The sequence below is a fragment of the Ictidomys tridecemlineatus genome, chromosome 6 (assembly GCF_052094955.1).
Source record: "Ictidomys tridecemlineatus isolate mIctTri1 chromosome 6, mIctTri1.hap1, whole genome shotgun sequence".
Taxonomy (NCBI): Eukaryota; Metazoa; Chordata; class Mammalia; order Rodentia; family Sciuridae; genus Ictidomys; species Ictidomys tridecemlineatus.
In genome coordinates, this window is record NC_135482.1 from 4,951,706 (window position 1) to 4,972,562 (window position 20,857).

Below are 20,857 nucleotides of genomic sequence, written 5' to 3' on the forward strand. Positions count from 1 at the left end.
TCCCAGCAGGGTTTATTAGTGAAAAGAGAAGAGGTCAGGGCACTGGGTGGCCCCAGAGAGGACTGAAGCATGAAGGGATGTGATCTACCCCAGGCTACCCTGTGATGTGGATAGGATTTCTGGGACCTGAGTCTTAATGCTTTTGGAGACCAAGCCTGGTTGGAAGGGAGCCTCTGCTGCCTAGTCGCCCTTTACAGCAGCTGATGGTAGAGCTGAGTCCCATAGATACAGGTGATCCTGACCTACCCATCCCAAGGGGGACTGGGAACACTTGACCTTCACACTGTCCTGGGCTTCAGGCCTCTAGTGTCCCAACATCCAGGCCCACTTCTCACTGCCCAGCCTCTGTTCTGTCTCCCAGCTCCACTGGTGATAACATGGTAGCTAGAGCCATCTTTCTTTCTTAGGCCTAAACCTGAATGTGTCCCAGCCCTGCATTAACCTCCTTCCTGGGTTCCTTGGCCTCTCAGACTTTTGCCCTCTGCCACCTGAGTATCCCACCTCCATTCCCAATTCCTGGTGTGTTGGCTGCTCAAGTCCTGGCACCAGCACTGCAGCATTCAGGTGGGCTCTGCATGTACCTTCCACCGTAGCCACAGACTGAAGGTGCCAAGGAGCACCACAGTCCATCACCTGCCATCTGAGGAGGAGCCCTGTGTAGAAACAGGAAACTGGCCAGGTCTCTTCCACCCTTCCATCTGCCTGGGCAGGGTAGCCTGTTCTTAGCACTGCAGCCAGCCCTGCCTGCTTCACCTCCCCACCCCACCACCCAGCTTCTCTCTAGCTAGATTCAGCAGGCCAGGGTGGACAGTCACCTGTGGGCAGGAAGCCAACAGTTCAGAATTTCCTGAGGCAAGACCACTTGGGCTGACCCAGGGAAGCTGACAGTTTATTTGCTTGCCCAGGCCACATCTTGGTTCTGAGGACTGAGCAAGGACACCTGCAATTGGACCAAAACTCCAAGCAGCTGCTCCTCTTTCTGGTTTTTCCTCACCCAGGTTCTGGAGTGAGACCTGGGTTCAGTTCTGGCTTCCAGGTCACCAGATAGGTCAGTGACCCAGGGCCAGCTCACATCCCTGAGCTTCAGTTTCTCATTCGCACAAAGTGGCTTATAGCCCCAGAGAATCTTAGAGGAGCCACTTGGTGAGCAGGTACCTGGTCCCATGTTGCACTGAGCAGGTACCTGGTCACAGTCATTCTCTTTGTCATCTTCCCTGGCCATTTTCACTTTGTTGGGGCACCTGGTGTGCCCATGAGGAATCAAACCTGGCCAGAGTCTGGGTGGTGAGCTAAGAGGCCAGGCCTGCCTGGCCTTGCTCAGATCACACTGGGGGCTGACGGGAAACCTGGAGAACCAGCAGGATTAACAAGCGCCTTCCAGAAGCCAGCCAGGTGTCAGTAATCATGACCCTCCAGGAGGCCCCCAACACCATGGGGCCACGGGGTAGAGGCTATGCTGCTGCTGAAGGCCCACCTGGCAGTACAGAGGTTTGTGCTTAGCACCTCCCTCTGCCCAGGAGTCATTTAATCTGTCCTCAGCCAAATCCCCAGGGCAGCCATTAGAAACCAGGGCCAAGCCTCATTGTCTACTGAGCAGCTTCTGGGCTAATGCCAGCTTCACAGTCCACACCACGCCCCTCTGGGGCAGCTAGGTGTGGCCCTGTCTCCCTGCAGGTTGCACAGGGTCTGGTGCAGGCATGCTCATTGAGCATTCACTGCTGTGATGGGGAACTCTAGACAGAGGGGTCTGACGACCCCAGAACTCCCAGGTAGCACATGGTAGGAAGGGTAGCCCAGTATGATGTGCAGCTGGGCCTCTCCCCAGCTCTTCCTCTGAGCCTTCTGTGGAATAGGCACAGTGATCCCATCTGCCTGTCTCCTAAGGGCCAACTCAAGGGAGAGGCTGCTTATAAGCCTGTGTCTGCCCTGCAGAGTGGAGGTAGGACGCAGAGTGCAGGAAGAGGCCTGCTGCCAGTGGCTACTCCTGCCATGTGCTGTTGTCCTTCAGTGGACAGGGCATTTGAGAGCCCTTAAACCAAATGAGGACACCTGTCCTGAGGTCTGCCTGCCTGGCTTCTGGGTGAGTCATTACTCCTGGCACCTCCCACACTCGGGCCGCCTCCACCTCTTGGCAGGTCCAGGTGGTTTCTGCTTTCTGAGCCCTGGCATTGAGGGGATGGCTTTCTGCACTCACAGCATGTCCCTGAAGTCCCTAGGGGACAGTTCCACTGACAGAAGTATACCTCACAGAGAACTCCCCTGAGCAGGTGGCGCTTGGGGAGGTAGCACCTTCCATTCATGCAGCAATTTCCTTGACTATATGCTCTCCAGGCAGGGTGACCCTTGTGCCCAATGTCCTAGGCACAAGCATTTTGTTCAATGACAGTATTAATGAGCAGGAACTCTGGAAGCCCCATGAGGATTGACAGAAGACAGGGGGACTTGATGCCTGCCCTGTGTCAGGCTTGGCAGGAGCTAGGGAAGGTGGTACCAGAGAGTGGGACTCCCCTGCTGAGAGGAGGCAGTGCTGCAGGCAGCCCCACCTGGGCCAGGACAGAGGGCTAGGATGCCTGAATTGAGAACCAGCATGGACCCGTTGGCCAGCAGGCCAAGGCATGCTGTAGCTTTCTGGAGCACTTGGTTGAGGGACTTGATGGGGGCCTCATGGTCCCCTCTCTAGGCCTTGGGTTTTCTAAGACTTGTCAATAGTGCAGAGCCTGCCCCTCCCTCAGAGGCTCTGATCTGGTGTGACACACATGGGCCCAGTGCTCTACATCTGCCCCGTTCCTTGAAAGCCTGGCCCTCATAGGGGAGTGGCCCATGCTAGGACCAGCTAAAGCAGCTGCAAGGCATTGGCCATTGGCTTTCGTGGCTTTCTGACCTCTGACCCTCTCCCTTCAGCTGGTTGCTGGCCCTTCCCTGGCTCCTGCCACTTTGGGATAAAAGGCACTATGGCCCTTACCCAGGGGCCTTGGTCTCCTCTTGCCTGTCACCTCATGGCTCTCTGAACTCCAACCTGTCATTAGTATCGTGTGACCATCTGTTCTGGGCACAATGAGCAAGGCCTCATGCCACCTCCTGTTGCTCAGCAGGGACTGGATGACATGGGGTGGCTTGCTCATCTCCTGAGCACTAGCACCCTGGCCTAACCACATGGCACAAACTACCCACCCCAGCCTCTCCCTGCTGCCTGGAGTGCCCTGCTCTGCCTCCAGCCTGCGAGATCCACTCCTGAGCGCCATCTGCTGAGGTGGGGACTGGGTAAGCCCACCTGGGACTGTTCAGGCCTCAACTGGAACCAGGCTGGTGACAGTGAGTGCGTGGAGACAGTGAGGGGAAAGGGCCAGTGCAGCTGAGGCAGGAGGCTGCTGCCCTGATGAGGTGGGGTCCCTGTAGGGGAGGGGAAGAGGCAACCTTGGAAGGCTCCATCCAGATCCAGCATCAGCTGTGCTCAGGACAGAGGTCAGCAGATCCCTCTGCCCACTATGCTCAAGGGGCATCCTGAACCTCAGAGGCAGCCTTAGGTGTATCCTTAACTCTGTCTTGGTAGCACAGAGGGGGACTCTGAGGCCTTTTCTGAGTTGACAGTACCACCCAGGTATCAGAGGCCCAGGATGGGACTCCGGAGAGCATGGGTAGGCTAAAGTCCATCCCTCAGTGCTTACAAAACACTGATGCAGACTATTGTTTCTGGGCCTTGCAAGAACTACATAGTAAATATTGTCATCTCCACCCACACATGGGGACCTATACCTTATCAGGGCTGCAGTCCTGGCCTCAGCAGCCTCCCTGTCTCAGCTGCCCTGGTCCCTTCTCAACCCTGCGCTCTCACACACACTGTCGCCAGCTCTTTCCATCCCCATCAGGAAACAGATTCCCAAAGCAATGAGACTTGGCCTTGTTCACGCAGCCAGATGTTTGTTCAGCTCCTATTTGTTCCACTACACTGTGATTAAGACTGTCCTTCAAGGACTCACTGGAGACTGTCCTTCAAAGACTCGCTGAACCTGGGCCGGTGGGGTGCCATCAGGCAGTGTGAATTCCAAGGGCTGCTCCCAGGCAGCCTTCTGTCCTCGACTCCTATGTCCTGTCCCTCTGGTAGAGCCCTGGCCTGCTGCAGGCAGGGATCCAGTGTTGCAAAGCCAGCCCAGCATAGGGCTTCCCTGAGGAAGGTCCAAAGACTGGGGCTTTCAATTCTTCTGCTCTGCTGCCTCACTGGGAGCAGCCCTGGGCTCCTCTGCCAAACCCCAGCTCTCTGGCCTGCTCCAGCTCGCTCATCAGCCTGGAGTCCCACAACCCCAGGGCGCATGCTGGATCCTCCCCTGCTCAACCTGGGCAGTCACCAGGGGTCCTTCCCTGGGATGGTCCCCAACTAGCTGAATGCCCTACTGACTCTGTCTTGAAGTTCTAAACAATCATGGAAAAAGGGGGCCTTCATTGATATTTTGCATTGGGTCCCCCAAATCAGGTAACTAGTCTTGCCTGGACAAGTTACTTCTCTGAGCCTCAGGTCCCCACCTGCAAAAGTGCCCCATGGGTGAGGCCTGCTGAGGTGAGTGGCTGACAAGTGCTTTGTCAGGTGCTCAGGGGTAGGCAGGGCAAGGTTTGCTGTCATCATTGCTCCAGAAGGAGCAGGAAGATCTTTAAGGGGAGCCCTGGCAGCTCTCATCTAAAGTCGGGGTATAGGAGAGATGGGGCCCACAGAGTCTGAAAGGAAATTCTTCCTTCAGATCCTAGGAGAACTCTCTGAGGCTTAGCTTTGCTCTCTTCTCCTTTGCCCCACTTGCCCGCAGTTCTGGTGACTGGAGGCAAACCTGCAGTGGGGTGTGGCCTCATGACGCCGTCCTGCAGAACCCCTTTTACCCTCTGGCCCAAGCTCACTCTTAGCCTCTGGGAGGGACCGGAGCTGTGATGCGACCCTGAGAAGGCCTTGAGAAGGAGGTGGAAGGTCCAGAGACCCAGAGAGATGTCCTGCTGCCATCTCCAGCTCACATTTGGGTAGCCTGCAGTTAGATGCCCACTGTAAGAAGGACAGAGCTGTTTTCTGAAGCTCTTGGAGACAGTGGTGATCCAGCACCAGGTTTTGGCAACCTCTGGTCTTGGGGGACAGAGAGGTAAGGCAGCTTTCCAAAGCCCTCAGAAATGGAAGCTGGGCAGTACCCCAGACTAATGGCCACTGAAGGCAAGGGATCCCCTCAGCAGCTCCCAGGAGCCTCTAAGGGAAACCTCCAAGGACAAGATGCTTGGCACCTCCCAGACCAACCTTCCCTAACTGCAGATTTCAGTCCCCCACAAAGGACCTGAGTGGGCTTCAGTCTTGCTCTTTATACATATTGCCTTTGGTAGCAGAACCTCCGTCACCTCAGAACAGCACTGCTAAGGTGGGCGAGGCAGGAACTGCCCCACGCCACCATGTTGTAGCAGAGGCACTAGAGGCCCCAGCACACGACAACCTGCTCATGGTGGAGGACAGGCCAGCTGCCAGACTGCTCCCTGCACTCACCTCCCCGCCCAGCACAGGTCTGGTTCAGAAAAGCCCTGGGGAGCATTGAAAGTGAGGCCATGAGCTAGGGGAGGAGCCTGGGAAGCTGTGGAATCTCAGAGGACTGTGGTGGCCTGGTCCCAAATGGCAGCATCAAGAGCAGGGGCTGGATTCCAGAGATTTTAAGGAAGCAGCAAGAGTGGGCCCAGAGGTGCCAGCAGGTGAGGGAGTGTTCTGAACGGGGTGGAGCAGGGGCTGCAGGAGGAAGGGGGAGTTGAATGCAGTGGGCAGCAGGTCTAGGCACAGCTGCCTGGGTCCCTGGAGCCTCAGCTGGAGACAGATTGAAGGCCTGCTGGTGAGTCACTGCTCTCCTGGCACTGTAGAGTGGGACCAAGCTGATACCTCCAGTGCTGTCGCTCACTCTACACAACCTTGGCCCCACTCCTGGTGGGGGAAGCATTGGGCCCAGGAGCTCTGAAGGCCAGGGCAGGAGACAAGAGGTAGAGTAGGGCCTGGCATGCAGTGACTACCATGATGGGGCACTGGCAGCAAGAGGGATCTGCACCCAAGAGTGGCCCACCAGCCCCCAGATGCTGGGGTACTCAGAGACTCTCACTCAAAGCCTAAAATTTATGCACCAGCCCCTGGCTGGGGCTACTCAGAGAAACTGAAATCACCCAGTGGGGGAGAGAGCCCTGCAGTGGGGTCCAGAGAAGTGGTGGACATCCATGCTGGCCCAGCCCCCTCCCAGCCTCAGACTGCCCAGTGGGCAGGTCCCCAAGACCCTCTTGGGTCTGAAGGGTCGAGTTACAAGTGCCACCAAGGGGAAGAACATACCAGCTGTCAGGTATGTCCATTTCTCAAGAACATAATCACCAGGGCCCCACCCACTTCCAGCAGCACAGAGAGACCAGGCCTGGCCCAGCCCTCAGTGCCTGCTGCTGACCCCTAATGCCCCTACCTCAGAGCCTTAACAACCTGCACCTGCAAAACGGGCAGGTTCCCAGCCCCCCTCCATCAAGGGCCATCACACTTGGAAGGCTGAAAGGGCTCTTCGGGGACACTGGCACTGCTGTGGGCTGGGAGGCAGGATTTCCTGGTCTGGCTTTAAGCCCAGGAGAGGAAACGCATAATGAGCAGCCACTGCCTGGTGCCTTCAAGACTTGATCTTCACCTCAGCCCTGGGAAGGAGGCTTCCCCAGGTGTGGGCCAGCTGTGGCCCCAAGGGAGTCTCCCCATAGATGGTCCCGTGAGAAGACGAGAGGGCCAGAGCAGGCCTGGTGCCAGGCAGAACTGGCCGTTGGGACCCAGGCCCTGGGCTGCCCCAGGGCAAAGAAGAGCTGCAGCCTTCTCTCTGAGGAGGGAGGAGGTGTGCAGCCAGGGCCAACGCACCGCAAAGACCCCAGGGAGGTGGGGGGGCGGGGTGTTCACAGAAGCTGCCAGGGCCACCAGGGCACTGAGACAGACCAGAAAGAGCTCAGGGCCAAGGAGACACCTTTCAGCAAACTACAGCCAGCCCCGTGATGGCGGTGGGAAGTCACTAACCCCGAGGCAGGCGGGCAGCTCTCATGCAGGTAGCCCCAGCAGCAGGACACCCACCCTGGAGGCCCTGCAGAGTCACATGCTCACCCTCAAGGTGAAGGTCAAAGGACGGGCACCATGAATCTAATTAGCAGCAGGGACTGCTGGCAACCGTACATTCATTCTCAAACTTATCCCAGAGGAACACACAGCCGCTTGCAGAACCAAGGAAGGCAGGCCCCAAGGTGAAGCAAGCTGAGGCAGGCCCCCAGGTGAAGCAAGCTCAGGCTGTGCCCTCCAGGCCCTGTACCACAAGATACGAAACCAGGTGGCAAGGACTGAGGTCTGGGAGAACAGCCCCCTGTGGGTGCACTATGGCCTTTCTACAGCCAGTGAGGACCACTCACTGCAAGCCCTGGTATACCCATTGTACCTCAGCCACTCCAGCCTCTGAACTTTTCAGACATGAAAAAAAGCACTAGACAGACTTCAAGTGGAAAAAACCCAGACACCTTTGGTGCACTCTGATGAGAACAGTGGTGGGTCAAGCCTCACTAGGCCCAGGCCCCACAGCCAGGGCTGCAGCCATTCCCCACTGGGGTGAATTTGGCTGCCTCCAGCCACCACCTGCTGGACTTGGAGTCTAAGAGCAGGTGGGACAAAGGTTCAGGAACCTGGCCGTGGGCAGTTAAGTACCAGCCAGGCCAATCTCAGACCCCAGATCGTGGTCTTCAGCTGTCAGCAGTAACCTCTACCCAGTACTGCTCTCTGTCAGGTTTGACGAGCCTCACAGCGACCCCATGGGAATGGATCGCATTCTCCCATTTTATAGATGGGGAGCCTGAGGCTCAGAGAGGCAGCACAGGTTCCTTAGAGTCCCTTAGCAGGAGTATCAGCCAGAACTTGAACCCAGCTCTCCTATCTCACAGGAGATCTCCCCATGGCTGGGGAAAACTGGTAGCTTTTGCCCAAGGAGACTGAGCATCTCTGTCTTTCCCTCCCCAGAGACATGCGCAGTCAATAACGGAGGCTGTGACCGGACGTGCAAGGACACAGCCACTGGTGTGCGATGCAGCTGCCCGGTTGGATTCACACTGCAGCCAGACGGGAAGACATGCAAAGGTCAGCACAGGGAGTATGCTGGTGTGTCCCCACCTGGTCTCTGAGCCCCATGTGGCCACAGAATGGGGGAACTCAGCAGTCACTCACCTTGCTGTTTGGGAAGGTCAGGAGAAGGGAGGGTCCCAGCAGGGGCCAGAGAACACAGGTGTATGGCACTTCCATAGATTCCTGGATCAAAAGTGCCTTTACTCTGGAACTCCCTGGGGGCAGAGGTGCTGGCCCAGATGCTGACCTGTAGTGGGGGTGGTTCTCAGAACAGATGGGGACAGCCCAGCTCTGGGCTGTTTGGGAAGTGTGTATGTCATTATGTATCACTGTAGGAAATTTGTAAGGGGATTTGTGTGAGTTCTGTGCTTCACTGAAGGAAGAAGGATGCAGAGGAACTTTGTCATAGAAAAGGAACAGGTAGCTGAAGATGGAGGAAAGGGCCGGGGGGCGCAGTGAGGGAAGGGGAGCTGCGGCTTCCACAGAGAGAGGCTGGGCTCCAGGACCAGCCTGTGTGGGGACCAGCCTCCCACAGCAGGGCCAGGCCAGGCAAAGGCCGGGGGGGCCATTACAAAAGCCCAGCCTGACTGGCAAAGCCGCACACAGAAGGGGACAGCAGCCGGGCCGCCCTCAGGCGCCTACCCCAGCCCTGACCAAGGAGGGCCTCGAAGGGAGCAGAATCTGGAGAGTTGGCCAGCGAATGTTTAAGACAATTTAAAACTGACTGAGGTGGGCTATTTTTAAGTCTGACAAAGTAGCTTCTTCCTTCCTTGCCCCCTTGCTAGGAAGAGCTGCTAATTATGACAGCAGAGGCAGATCTGCCAGCTGTTGATGTGAAGTGAAGCCCTCTGTAGCCGCCGCTTGGCCTGTCAGTAGCCCTGATGTGTTCCTGGCAGGGTTGTGGGCAGACAGGTGACATCTGAGTCCTCGCCATGTGGACTCAATGCCAGGAGTGAGTGGCCAGGGAGCCAGAGGTCCGCGCAGATCTGGGCGTCCTCAAGGCCCAGTAATGTCACCTGTCCAGAGATCCAGGGCCTGGAGAGGTAGAACCAGTCCTCACTGCCTTGCCAGGAGGTGGAGGCTGAACTGGGAAAGGGGGCCCTGCAGGGCTGAAGTCCTGAGAGCAAGGCTGCTGGAAGGAGAGCTGGAGCCAGCTCACCACTGGGGACCAGAAAGGGCCTGGGGGTCCTGTGGCCCCAGAGGGAGCAGCTGGGAGAGGGACTCCTGCTGCTGCTCCCCACCCCTCTCTGGGATAGCCCAAGGGGGCTGGTGACATTTCCAGCTGTGAGTCCTGGGCAGACCCCAGTCAGTACTGGGTGGGCTTTTATTTTGAAATGGTCCCTGCCACCACCTGGCCAGCAATCTCTGGGCAGCATCTGGAAAAGCAGGGAGGAAACTGCTGCCATCCCCTGGCTCAGGACAACATTTTTGCTTGGGCCGGATGGTGGCAGAGATGGGAAACTGGGTCGAGACTTCCCCACTGATGCTAGGAATGGAGGGGCTCGGGCTGGCACAGACCTGTAGAGTGAGAACAGCTCGACTCAAGGAGGGAAGCCTCAGAAAGCAGATGCCCCCCAGACCCCAGGGTTGGTGACCTTGGGTCCTCAGGCTCTTGCTGGAGAGATGCAGGCAGGGCTGGGGACTTGGCTGGGGCAAGCCCAGCAGGGGATTCCCAGTGATCCCAAGACCTTGGCCTCTGGGGTTTTGGGTTTCACTCCTCAATTCAGGGTGCACACCCTGATCTTGGCTCGGGTCCAGGGAAGAATATCAAAGGAGTGATTTCAAAGTTTCAGTGTTTTCTGGAAGCAAAAAAGTCATTGTCAAGCAAGATAGATCACTGGAGGGGAGATAACAGAGGGCGCGGAAAATCCAGAGCTGAGAGCCCAGGCAGGCGGGGTCCACCAGGGCTGGTGGGGATCCCCGGGGTAGGTGGCAGGGGTGGGAAAGTGGGATGCAGGTTTTAGAGGATCAAGAGGACTTGCCCCCAAGCCCAGGCTTTATTTCAAGGGGGTGGCCTGGGCTGGGTTCAGTCTCAGTTTGGAGCTGGGTCCCCCTGTGCTATTGGGGGGGGCGGCCTCCTGATGCTGGAATCTCCCCAGAGGGTAGAGTTCTGAGCTGCGCCGATTTCCCTCAGGGAGACCCCTCCTCCACACACCTTCAAGAACAATCTAGGAGAATCCCCACCCACTGCTGCTTCCCTGTGCCCTGGGCCAGACAGGCCACCTGCTGGGACTTTTATCTGTGTGGGAGCAGAGGTGCCCTCACCTGCCCTCCACCTGCCAGCCCACATCCTAACTCTCCCTCTGCCCCTCCCAAAAGCCCTTGTTCATGGGCTCCACAGTGTGCCAGGATGGCAGAAGGGAACAGAAATAGCCATCCTGTGCATTCCGGTGGCACAGTCCTCACCTGGCAGGTACCCCCATACCCACACACCTGTGCTCCATCGTTGGGTGGTACAGTCAAGTGGCTACTTGATGGGCCAAGGTCCCACCCTTCCCGGACCCTCAGGCCCTTTTCTGTTTCTGGATCACCCTGTCTCACCTCCTGGCTCATCTGTTCATTCAGTCGCTCACTCTGGGCCCAGGGTGCCAGACAGGAATAGGTACCCACCTCTGTGGTCTAGTCCCAAGGCTGTCTCCTGCCCCCGGGCAAGCCCTGTGACTAGGGAGAGATGGACTCTGGAGGGAAGGACAGGAAGGCTGGCCAGAGGAAGGTGGAGAGGCCCTGCAGAGGGCCAGCAGGTGAGAGCCAGCTGCAGTGGTGCAGCGGGTGGCTAGAGCCTGGGCTGCGCAGCAGAGGCCAAGCCTGCCCAAGAGAGGAGCTGCGGCGGGCAGGCCAGGCTGCAGAAGAAAGGCTGTGACCACTGCCAAGGGCTGGCCTTTACCCAGGAGACCCAGAGGCCCCCACAGACTTGTCAGCAGGTAGGGGCATGGCCAGATTTGCTGTGGAAGGTGGAGGGTGTGTGGACACAGTAGAGGATGGGAAGGGGACAGAGGACCTGAAGTGCCTCCCCAGTGTTGGTTCATCAGAGGTCAAGGGACCTGGGAGCCCAGCACCCCCTTACTAGATCCTGGTAGAGAGGAGGGGCACCCCCACATCCCTCCAGGCAGCCAGCTACTCCAGCCTGGGCCCAAGCACACATGCCTCCCTCTGCCTTTCTGGTTGCTGTGACACACCCTGGCTGGACAGATTTGGATGGGGAAGCGGAAGGGGTCAGAAGTCTCAGGAGGCCTGAGGCGTTCTTGAGGAGGCAGGGGTCCTGATAATGACCACAGGACAGCCCCTGTCTACTTAGCGGAGTTGGCTTACTTAATTCCACTAATGGCGCTAGGGGAGGTGCTGGTGGACATCCTAGTTTGTAGATGGGGAACCTGAGGCTCAGAGAGGTGTCTTTCCCTACGCAAGGTCACACAGCTGGCAAGGCAAAGACAGGCCTCTGCTTTCCTGCCTGAGGCTTTATGCTAGAAACTCCCAATTTTCCTGGAACCTGGGGTGGAGACACCTCAGCTCAGGCCACAGCTCATTTCATGTCTCTCTGGTGGCCACAGGGCCGGCATGGTGTGCTGGAGAAAGCCATCCTTGAGATAGACAGTGCTGGTGGAGGTCAGCTCTCACCTGTAGCCCTGTGACCACATTCTATGAAAACAGGGCTCTGCTCCTCCCACTTGTCGTGGGGCTGGAGGGAGATGCCTCAGGAAGAGCTTGGTTCAGGCACCTCCCCAGGCTCCCAGGGTGACCCCAGGGAGGGCTAAAGAGGGCTGTCCTCTAACATGCAGGAGCAGTGTCCAGAGCTGCTGGGAGCACTCCATGGGAATGATGCCTGGGGACGTGGGCAGGCGCCGGTCGCCTGTCTAGTTGAAGGAAGAAGCAGGAAGGTGGTTGCTGAGGCTCGGCTGGGGTGGGAGCTGCTATGGGAGGAGCGAGGCTCCTGTCCCCCATCTATCAAAGGAGGCAGGCTCACCCTGTCACTGGGTGCCCAGTACACAGGACAGGGCATCCGGCACCAGCCCAGCCCCCACGCTCAGGGTGGGCTCCACAGGTGCTGGGCCCCTGCCTGGCAGTTGTGCCAGGGCGTGCCTGACGACCATAGGGGAGGTCATACATTTCCTGGCTGGGAGGTCTCGGCGCTTCCCTTTTCCTCCTCCACACCAGGGGGCAGTGGGACACAGGGAGGTCGGCATGGGGGCTGGAGACCATGGGCCCTGGAGGAACTTTGAAGAGCCAGAACACAGCTCCTGGAGAAAAGGACCCTCAGGGACAGGGACAGGGGGCCTCTGATTGGCATAGAATGCCAGGCTGAGCTGGAGCCGAGATGAGCAGCTTGAGGGGTGGGGACAAGGGGCTCAAAAGAGTCAGACTGTCTTGGGGCGGGAGTGACAGGCCTCCCTGAGGTGTCAGCAGCAGCCCACACTGTGAGAAAGAACTCTGTCATTGAGGTGCATGAGCTGTGGCCACCTACTTAGCAGTGTTGCCTGCCACTCATTAACTATTGACAGAGAAACAAACAAACAGGCGCAGCTCACACCCCGCCCCCCCCTTTAGCAAAAGGCTCTCGCACCAATACTTGACCCTCTGAGCCTCAGCCTCCTTACTCAAACAGGCCATAAAACCTACTTTTTAAAGTGTCCTCACAGCTGACTGGGCTCCAGCGCTTGGCAGCAGGACTCCAGGTCCCCCTCATTACATCTTGCACGAGGGCAGGGGTCGGGGCACTTCTTACCCGTCTCCCACCAGGAATCCAGGAGCCTGCTCTGGTCACCTGAGGTGGCCCCTGTTCCAGCCTCACTGCCCTCCAGCCACCTCCCTGGAATTATGGGTTGAAGGACAAGTGGACATGGCCGCCCTGTCTCACCTGGCACAGCAGATATCAGCTCCTCTGCACAGGGCATGATGCCAGGCTCACCAGGTCTTACGGGGTGAAGCCTCAAAGGCTGGGCCCTCACAGTGTACTCCAAGCCCTGTCCCACACTTGTGGGCCAGGCCCCATCCTGTGGTCAGCTGGAGTGCAAGCCCTCTGGGCAGGGGCCTCAGGCCAGCCAGGCAGCTAGGGAAGGAGGGTGCTGCCCCTCCCTTAAGAGCAGGAGCCCATTCCCCTCGTCTTGTTCCTCCCCCTCATCCCTGCAGATATCAATGAGTGCCTGGTCAACCATGGAGGCTGTGACCACTTTTGCCGTGACACTGTGGGCAGCTTCGAGTGTGGCTGCCGCAAGGGCTACAAGCTGCTGACGGACGAGCGGACATGCCAAGGTGAGCCCATGCCAAGCCTGGGCAACCCCTCCCCATCGGGTCCCAGCAGATCAATGTCCCTTCCCTCCTGGGCTCATACAGGCTCCTAGGCAAGAAGGTGAGCGCGTGGATGTCCACTCTGCCAGCTGGGCCTGAGAGAATGGGCGTAGATCTCCAGCCCTTGGCATGTGCTTCTGTCCACCCTGACTTCCTGTTCTTTGTTTCTTGGGGCATCCAGACCAACCAGTCCCCTTTATAGATGAGAAACTGAGGGCTGGGGAAAGATCCAGCAGCCCTCCCCTGCCCTCCCTTAGTATGGGGACGGCTTTGGCTTTAGCGGTGGGTGCTGCCACCTGCTGGAAGGCATTGCACAGGCACTCTCCCACAGTCACCTGCTGGGGAGAATGATGGACGGCAGGAGAGGGCTGGGCAGAAGCCCAGGACCCCAGTTTATGACAAGTCCAGCCACCGTCCAGGATGAAGTGGGAGCCCAGAGGGTGGGCAGTGGACAGGGGTGGTTCAGGGAAGGCTTCCTGGGGAGGGGCCTTTGGTAAAGTGCTAGGAGGAGTGGCATCATCACCTACCCAGGAGATGGCACTGTTGGACCACAGGAGCTTGGTGGGGTGTCCTGTGGGACCAGCTTTGGGAGAAAGCGCAGAGGGAGGCCTGCTCTTGGGTTGTGCACTGGTTGTTTTGGCCATGTAGTGCACATGAGGACTCTGTCGCCAGGTTCGGTTTTGGGGTCTGCAGCTTCTGCCTTATGGGTGCAGCTTGAGGGCCAGCCTGACCTCAAGCTCCCCATGTTACCAGTGCAGTCACTTCTTTTCCTAGGCTCTGCCTCACTGTCCCTGAATGGGCACCAGGGGCCCATCTTCCTCTCAGGGCATGAGGGCCAGTCAGGAGCATGGCTTTCATCCAGGCCCCATCGGTCCTCCTCTGTGCTTTCTTTGTTTCTGGGTCAGCTTTGCCAAGTTCAGTAGAGGGCTGGGGGGCCCTTGACCTTGCATGCCCAGCTGCCCCTGAGAGAGGAGGGGAGATGGCACATCTTCTTCTGGGCTCTGGGCTAAGTTCCTGTGCTCACTTGCTCCCCACTCTGCCTGTGTCTCCACCCTCTTCCAGGTCACCTGAGGTTGGGGCCCTGGACCCCCCCAGATACAGCAGAGAGGGGTCCAGTACCCTGTGGTGCTCAAGGCTCTCAGGACAGGAACCCCGGGCATCTCCCCAGTCCTCCCTTGACCTTACACAACCTGCAGGCACCCTGTACTGCCACCTCAGCCTCTGCCTGGAGCACCCTTCCTCCATTCCAAGTTGGCCCCATCCTTCAAGGTCAGGGGCCACAAATACCAGGAGCTCTTCCCAGATCCCCTGGGAGGGATTGCATCCCCCTTTGAGGGTCCACTGCTCAGTTCCTCCTTGCATTAGTGCTCTCGTGAATGTGCATACATCATGAATATGATGTGCATACATCACGTGAGCAGAGGGACTCAGAGAACAAACTCAATCACTGTGCTCCCAGGGGCTCAGGCTGATATTGCCGTGCCCACCAAGGCCCATCAGCTGCCCCATAGGAGCCATTTTCCTCAGAATTTATGTCTAGGGTAGACTCACCTCCTGGGAGCATCTGGCTCATTTCATCCCTTCCAGTAGCAAGCAGTTCGTGATGCTCCCTTTTCCTCAGCCACCAGGAAGCTCATGATCAAATGTCACATATGATCAGAGTCTTTTTTTTAGTCTTGTGGGTAGCGCATTCCCCTACTTATTTGTGCTATTTTCCTTATTTTCTCAAGAAACTTCTTGGGTCACTTTGGTCAGCAACCAAGAGGCCTGGGTTCATGTCCCATTCAGCTTCTTCCTTGGGGATCTTAGGCAAGGCCCAATCATTTTCCTTCCTGCAGGTGAGATTAAACACTTCTAATCACAGTTGAAACTGAGATGTTAAAATGGCAGAGTCAGAATCTCTTCTATTCAAATAGTTCTGCTGCTCATCTCTGGGAGAGACGCAAGGTGGCTTCTAACCCATAAGCAGGGTTAATGGCGGCTCAGTGGAACGTCAAGCAGCAATGAGAGTCTGACATTTGCTGAGGGCTGGCTCTACACTGAGCCTCAGCACCCAGGGACTGTCCTCGCACAGATGCGTGTCATGTGGCTATTTGTGATGGGCATGCCCACCCACCATGTGCTGAAACACTCCCCTATATTGTCTCCTTGTGGCCACACAGACATCGACGAGTGCTCCTTCGAGCGGACCTGCGACCACATCTGCATCAACTCCCCGGGCAGCTTCCAGTGCCTGTGCCACCACGGCTACACACTCTATGGGATGACCCACTGTGGAGGTCTGCAGCCCACCTGCCAGGGCCACCTGCCCTTTGAGGCATGCACCTGACTGCACAGCTACCTGCACTGTACCCCACACCGTGACCTTAACACTGTTGGGAAAGGGCTTAGCCACAGGCAGATCAGGGGAAGCCAGAGGAACAGAGAAGCAGGAAGGCCAGCGGGTACCTGCTGGGTACCACACTGGTGCCAGCTTAAAGGCAAAAGCCTAGAAACTGCACCTACTGGAGAACCCCAGTCCAGCAGGGGGTGGACCACACAGAAACTCCCACAGTGTGTTCTAGTGGGAGAGAGGCAATGACAGAGAAGAGCAGTGTCAAGACCATGGGGACCCCAAAGGAGAATGTGTGGGCTGAGAAGAGGTGTCACTGATCCCCAGAGGGATCAGTGTTTTCTGAAGTCCCGAGGCTGAGGGGCAGAGGCAGCAATGCGGCTGGAGCCCTGGGGCTGAGGGTGCAAGGTGGGGAGCAGGCAGGGAGGTGCTGGCCTGGACAGCATAGGGCTCTGTGAGCCCAGAGGGGACTTGAGGTCCTGTTCCCCCTGTGATGAGACACCTTCAGAGGACTTACGCAGGGCAATAAGAGGACCAGGTTACGTAACCAGACGCTCTGGCTACCATGTGGAAAGGAGCGTGGACTCCAGAGTGCCTTGGGGAGAGGCCCCAGGCTGGGAGCTTGAGGAGTAAGGCAGGGCACAGGGCTGCAGAGAAGGTTCTAGATATATTTAGGGGCCAGAGATGAACCGAGGGCTTCCTGGGGCTTCCGCTCACTGGTGTGCAGATAGGCTGAGTGTAACAGAGCAGGTCTACCCCTGCTGCCCAGCACCAGCGGGAGATTTGGTCAGAGGAGGAAGGGCCTTGGCAGTGCTACTTTTACCCTGGTGCCTACTGTGCAAGTGGGAAACTGAGGCCGGGAAGGGGCTTGTACAGTCCCCGGGTGAGATCAGGCCTCATGATCACTGGGCCAGTGCTGGCTCCCGGCCCCACCAGGCTGGATGGAACTTTTAATTGTGTGCCACCTCCTCAGCCAGGTCCCTGGAGAAGGGGTGCATTTGGATGTCCAGGAGGGATCCGTGTGTGTGTGTGTGTGTGTGTGTGTGTGTGCGTGTGAGTGTGATATTCAGCTACGTGTCTGCGTCAAAAGATGGTGTCAGGCAGGGGTGTGGTCAGTAGCTTCTCAGCCCTCTTGCCCTGACTCCTTGACCCACTTGACCCCCCAGCCCCAAGGATGTGGCCTGAGCTGGCTGATCCAGGCTCCCCTCCTGCCCTTACTCCCATCTGTTCTTCCAGATGTGGATGAGTGCAGCATGAACAACGGCAGCTGTGACCAGGGCTGCGTCAACACCAAGGGCAGCTATGAGTGTGTCTGCCCACCTGGGAGTCGGCTCCACTGGAACAGGAAGGACTGTGTGGGTGAGTGGTAGCAGAGCTGGGAGAGGGTGGGGAGGGGTCAGGAGGAAGGGGAGAGGGCTCTTCCTTTGGGCCATGGGCTCGGCAGTGGTCCTGTGCCAGGTCAGTGTGGCTGATGGGAGTGAGGCTTACCAAGAGGTGAGAGCCAGGTACAGGGGAAGGGCCAAGCAAGAGATCAGTGACAGCCAGGGGCCGGGGGGTGCCTAGGTGCTGGAAACTTGGGCAGAGGGAGTGTTGGCCTGCCTTGCCCAGCTCCCCCCCATCCTGCTGGGAAGCTGAGGGCGCAGGCGTGGGTCACTCAAGTGCAGCAGCATTGGAGCCTGGACCAGGGAGAGGGTGCCTGCCTGTTTGCCAGCCTCCTCCTGCCCCGCTCCCAGCTCCACTGCAGCTCCTGTGTTCCACGTGGCTGCCCCGGCGCCAGGGGGCCTCTAGGCTGAGCTCTAGATGACCCCAACTAATTTGTTCCACAAATACCTTCTCACTGCCTGTCAGCCAGGGCCTGTATGCACTGTGGCCTGCCCCCCTGGGCTTTGCTCTCTGACCCTCTGCCCCGCCACACTCTGATGTCCCCAGACAGAGCAAGCCTCATGACTCGAAAGCAGGAGATCCCTCTATGTTCAGATGCCTCCAGCAACCCCTTCTTCCCTTCACTCAAAACCACAGTTTGTCAAGTCACCTCCCGCTCATTTGCTCCATGCCAGCCTCACCCAGTGGCAGCCAACCCCCATGCTGCTCTCACCCCACCTTGGAAGGAAACCTGTGCTGGTCTCCTGTTGGCCTGGAGGGCTCCCCCAGCCCCTCACTGGCCCTTGCTGTGGTATCTGCTCAGCAGGGCAACCTAACCACCCTCCACAGCAAACAGCCCAGCCGCCTCTGACCCACTCTGGTCCCCTGGCCTTCTGCTCTCCTGTTGTCCCATTGCTCTTGGAACCACCAGCCAATAATTGTATTGTATAGGCTAGTGTGGGCTTGTGTCCGCCTGTCTGTCCTCACTAGAACAGAAGTTCTGCACAGTTAATGGGTTTTTTTCTCCTGTGCTAGTCACCGCTGTATCCCAGGACCTGGAACAGAGCCTGGCATCCTCAGACACCAAGCAAACATTTGTTGAATGAGTGAATGAGCAAATTAAAGACTGGAGACCATCACTAGATATCAGAAATCAAAAGGCTGGATTTATCACTTACCCTGTTCAGACAGTGTCTCACTGAGTTGAGCAAACTGCTGGTTTTGTATAGAGTTTGGGGAAAGAACTGTTTGGTGGGGGCAGGGAACATTGGCTGCAGGGCAGGGAGAGGTGATGTCAGTCTGAGGAGCATGGTTTGCTGTTACAAAGGGAAGAGGGGGTCGACAGACAGCCGCCTTGGCAGCTGCTGACTAGTGTGAGTCTTCCCCAGGTGACTGACTGCAAAGCCAAGACTGTCATAGATTGATTGGCTTCAGGGGCTTGTCCTGCCACTCAGTCACAGACCTGCTGGGGCCTCGCTAGTCTTAGTATTTACGAGGAGTCATTGATGCATTGGAGTTGCGCTAGTTCTAGGATTTACTTGTCCTCATCGCTGTAGACTGACCGTCTTCCCCTGAGGCTATGAGGAGGTGTTCTTTGGTCTTATTTCTCTCCATCCCCCTTTTTGTCTTTTTGTCCTCCCTCCCCCAGTCAGAGCACTAGGAGGGACCACCAGGGTGTGTCCAGGTCTCCATGAAGTGTCCCATAGAAGTCTCTTTTTTTTTTTTAAGAGAGAGTGAGTAAGAGAGAGAGAGAGAGAGAGAGAGAGAGAGAGAGAGAGAGAATTTTTTTTAATATTTATTTTTTAGTTTTTGGCGGACACAACATCTTTGTTGGTATGTGGTGCTGAGGATGGAACCCGGGCCACACGCATGCCAGGCGAGCGCGCTACCGCTTGAGCCACATCCCCAGCCCCTATAGAAGTCTCTTTGTCAGGTCATGTCAGTCAGCATGACTTTATCCCACTGTTGTCCCATGTTGCATTAATGCCCTGGAGAGTCAGCACCAGGTGACAAGACAAACTAGTGTAAATGAAGGCATTAGGTGGAAGATACCAGAAGGCTTTCGAGAACCAGGATCTCAGGTTTCCCAGGCCTCACCAAGAAACAAGTGCCACAAAGCCCTGAGCCTGCCTTGGGTGTTCAGGTGGCCGTCACTTTGGCCTCTGTGGGGATTGTCCTGCCTCACGCTGCTTCAAGTCTAGGTTCAAAAGGAAGTAGATGCCAGCCACAAGGCGGACGGCCCCCAATCGGCCACAGGAAATCCAGGGCTGTGCTGCTCTCCACGACTGCCTGGCTGGATTATTTACTATGTCAAAGGGAGGGTCACTTTTTTTTTCTTTTTTCAGTGATGGGATGGAACCCAGGGCTTCACACGTGCTGGGCACGTGCTCCACCACTGAGCCACATCCCAGTCTCCATCAGGTTTGTGATAACCACTTTGGGTTGTCCAATATCTTCAGTAGTTCGTTTCTCTCGTAGTTTTTTTTTTTTTTAATCTTTATTTTTTAGTTTTCGGCGGACACAACATCTTTGTTGGTATGTGGTGCTGAGGATGGAACCCGGGCCGCACGCATGCCAGGCGAGCGCGCTACCGCTTGAGCCACATCCCCAGCCCTCTCTCATAGTTCTTCACAGCACTAGGAAAGAGTTTATACCTTCAGATTTCTTGTTAAAAAAGCATAGTTTATACAGGGTATCAGAGTAGAGGGGTCAGACATTGGAATAGTCTTATGGCCCCAAAAGACAGACAGCCTTGGTTCTGGGGTGGCATCAGTGTGCCACAGTACCCTATAAGAGATGTGACTGAGCTGGGGGTGACGCTGTGATAAACCCTCAGATGCTGGTCAGGGATTGCTGAATTCACCTCCCCAGTCTAAGGGCTTTTTCTTCTTTTTAAGTATTGTCTACAGAGAGTTTTGTTTTAGTGAGCTTTTGCATTGCTGTGACCAAAAAAACCCAACAATAACAACCTAGAGGAGGAAAGGTTTATTTGGGGTTGACAATCTCAGAGGTCATAGCCAGCCTGGGCCAAGGTAAGGCAGCACATCTTGGGGGAAGGGCCCACAGAAGAAAGCTGCTTGCCTTGTGGTAGGGTCAGGAAGCAATGGGGGAGGGGCTGAAGTGCAGATGCACCCTTTCAGGGCACTCCCCCAGTGACTCACGTTCTCCAGCCTTGTCCCACCTGCATATAGTTACCACCCAGGCCATTCAAACTAGGACTGACTGATTAGGTTACGGCTCTTAAAATCCAATCATTTCACCTGCATTAACATTCCTGCATTAGGAACTTTTGGGGAACAGTTCATATCCAAACCATATCATTCTACTCCTGGTACCCATAAAAACTCGTGTCCATCTCACAACGCAAAATGCATGTAGTCAATCTCCAGGGGTCCCATAGTCTTAATCATTTTAGCACTACCCAAAGTCTCATCTGAGACAAAAATCAAACTCTTTTTGCTGGGAGATGTTATAAAAATCAAAAGCAGGGCTGGGGTTGTGGCTCAGTGGTAGGGGGCAGGGAACACTGGCTGCAGGGCAGGGAGAGGTGATGTCAGTCTGAGGAGCATGGTTTGCTGTTACAAAGGGAAGAGGGGGTGGACAGCCGCCTTGGCAGCTGCTGACTAGTGTGAGTCACTGAGTTCAATTCTCAGCACTGCACATAAAATAAAATAAAGGTTCATCAACAACTAAAAAATATACATTAAAAAATCAAGAACAGCATATATTCAATATACAGTGGCACAGAGGAAACATTCCTGTTCCAAGAG

The 20,857-nt window shown here is 56.6% G+C and overlaps 1 protein-coding gene across 4 annotated transcripts in view; it reads left to right on the top strand.

Annotated features, from left to right (window-relative positions):
• The window catches only part of Scube1 (signal peptide, CUB domain and EGF like domain containing 1), a 129,016-nt gene that overhangs the window by 82,228 nt on the left and 25,931 nt on the right, over nucleotides 1-20,857 (top strand). For 3 of the 4 annotated variants that reach the window (XM_078052598.1, XM_078052599.1, XM_078052601.1), the window contains 4 exons: nucleotides 8,009-8,125; nucleotides 13,235-13,357; nucleotides 15,556-15,672; nucleotides 16,962-17,084. In XM_078052598.1, the coding sequence (XP_077908724.1) occupies nucleotides 8,009-8,125; nucleotides 13,235-13,357; nucleotides 15,556-15,672; nucleotides 16,962-17,084 (480 nt within the window). The remainder of the gene's footprint in view (nucleotides 1-8,008; nucleotides 8,126-13,234; nucleotides 13,358-15,555; nucleotides 15,673-16,961; nucleotides 17,085-20,857) is intronic. The other variant, XM_078052600.1, reaches the window with a different exon arrangement.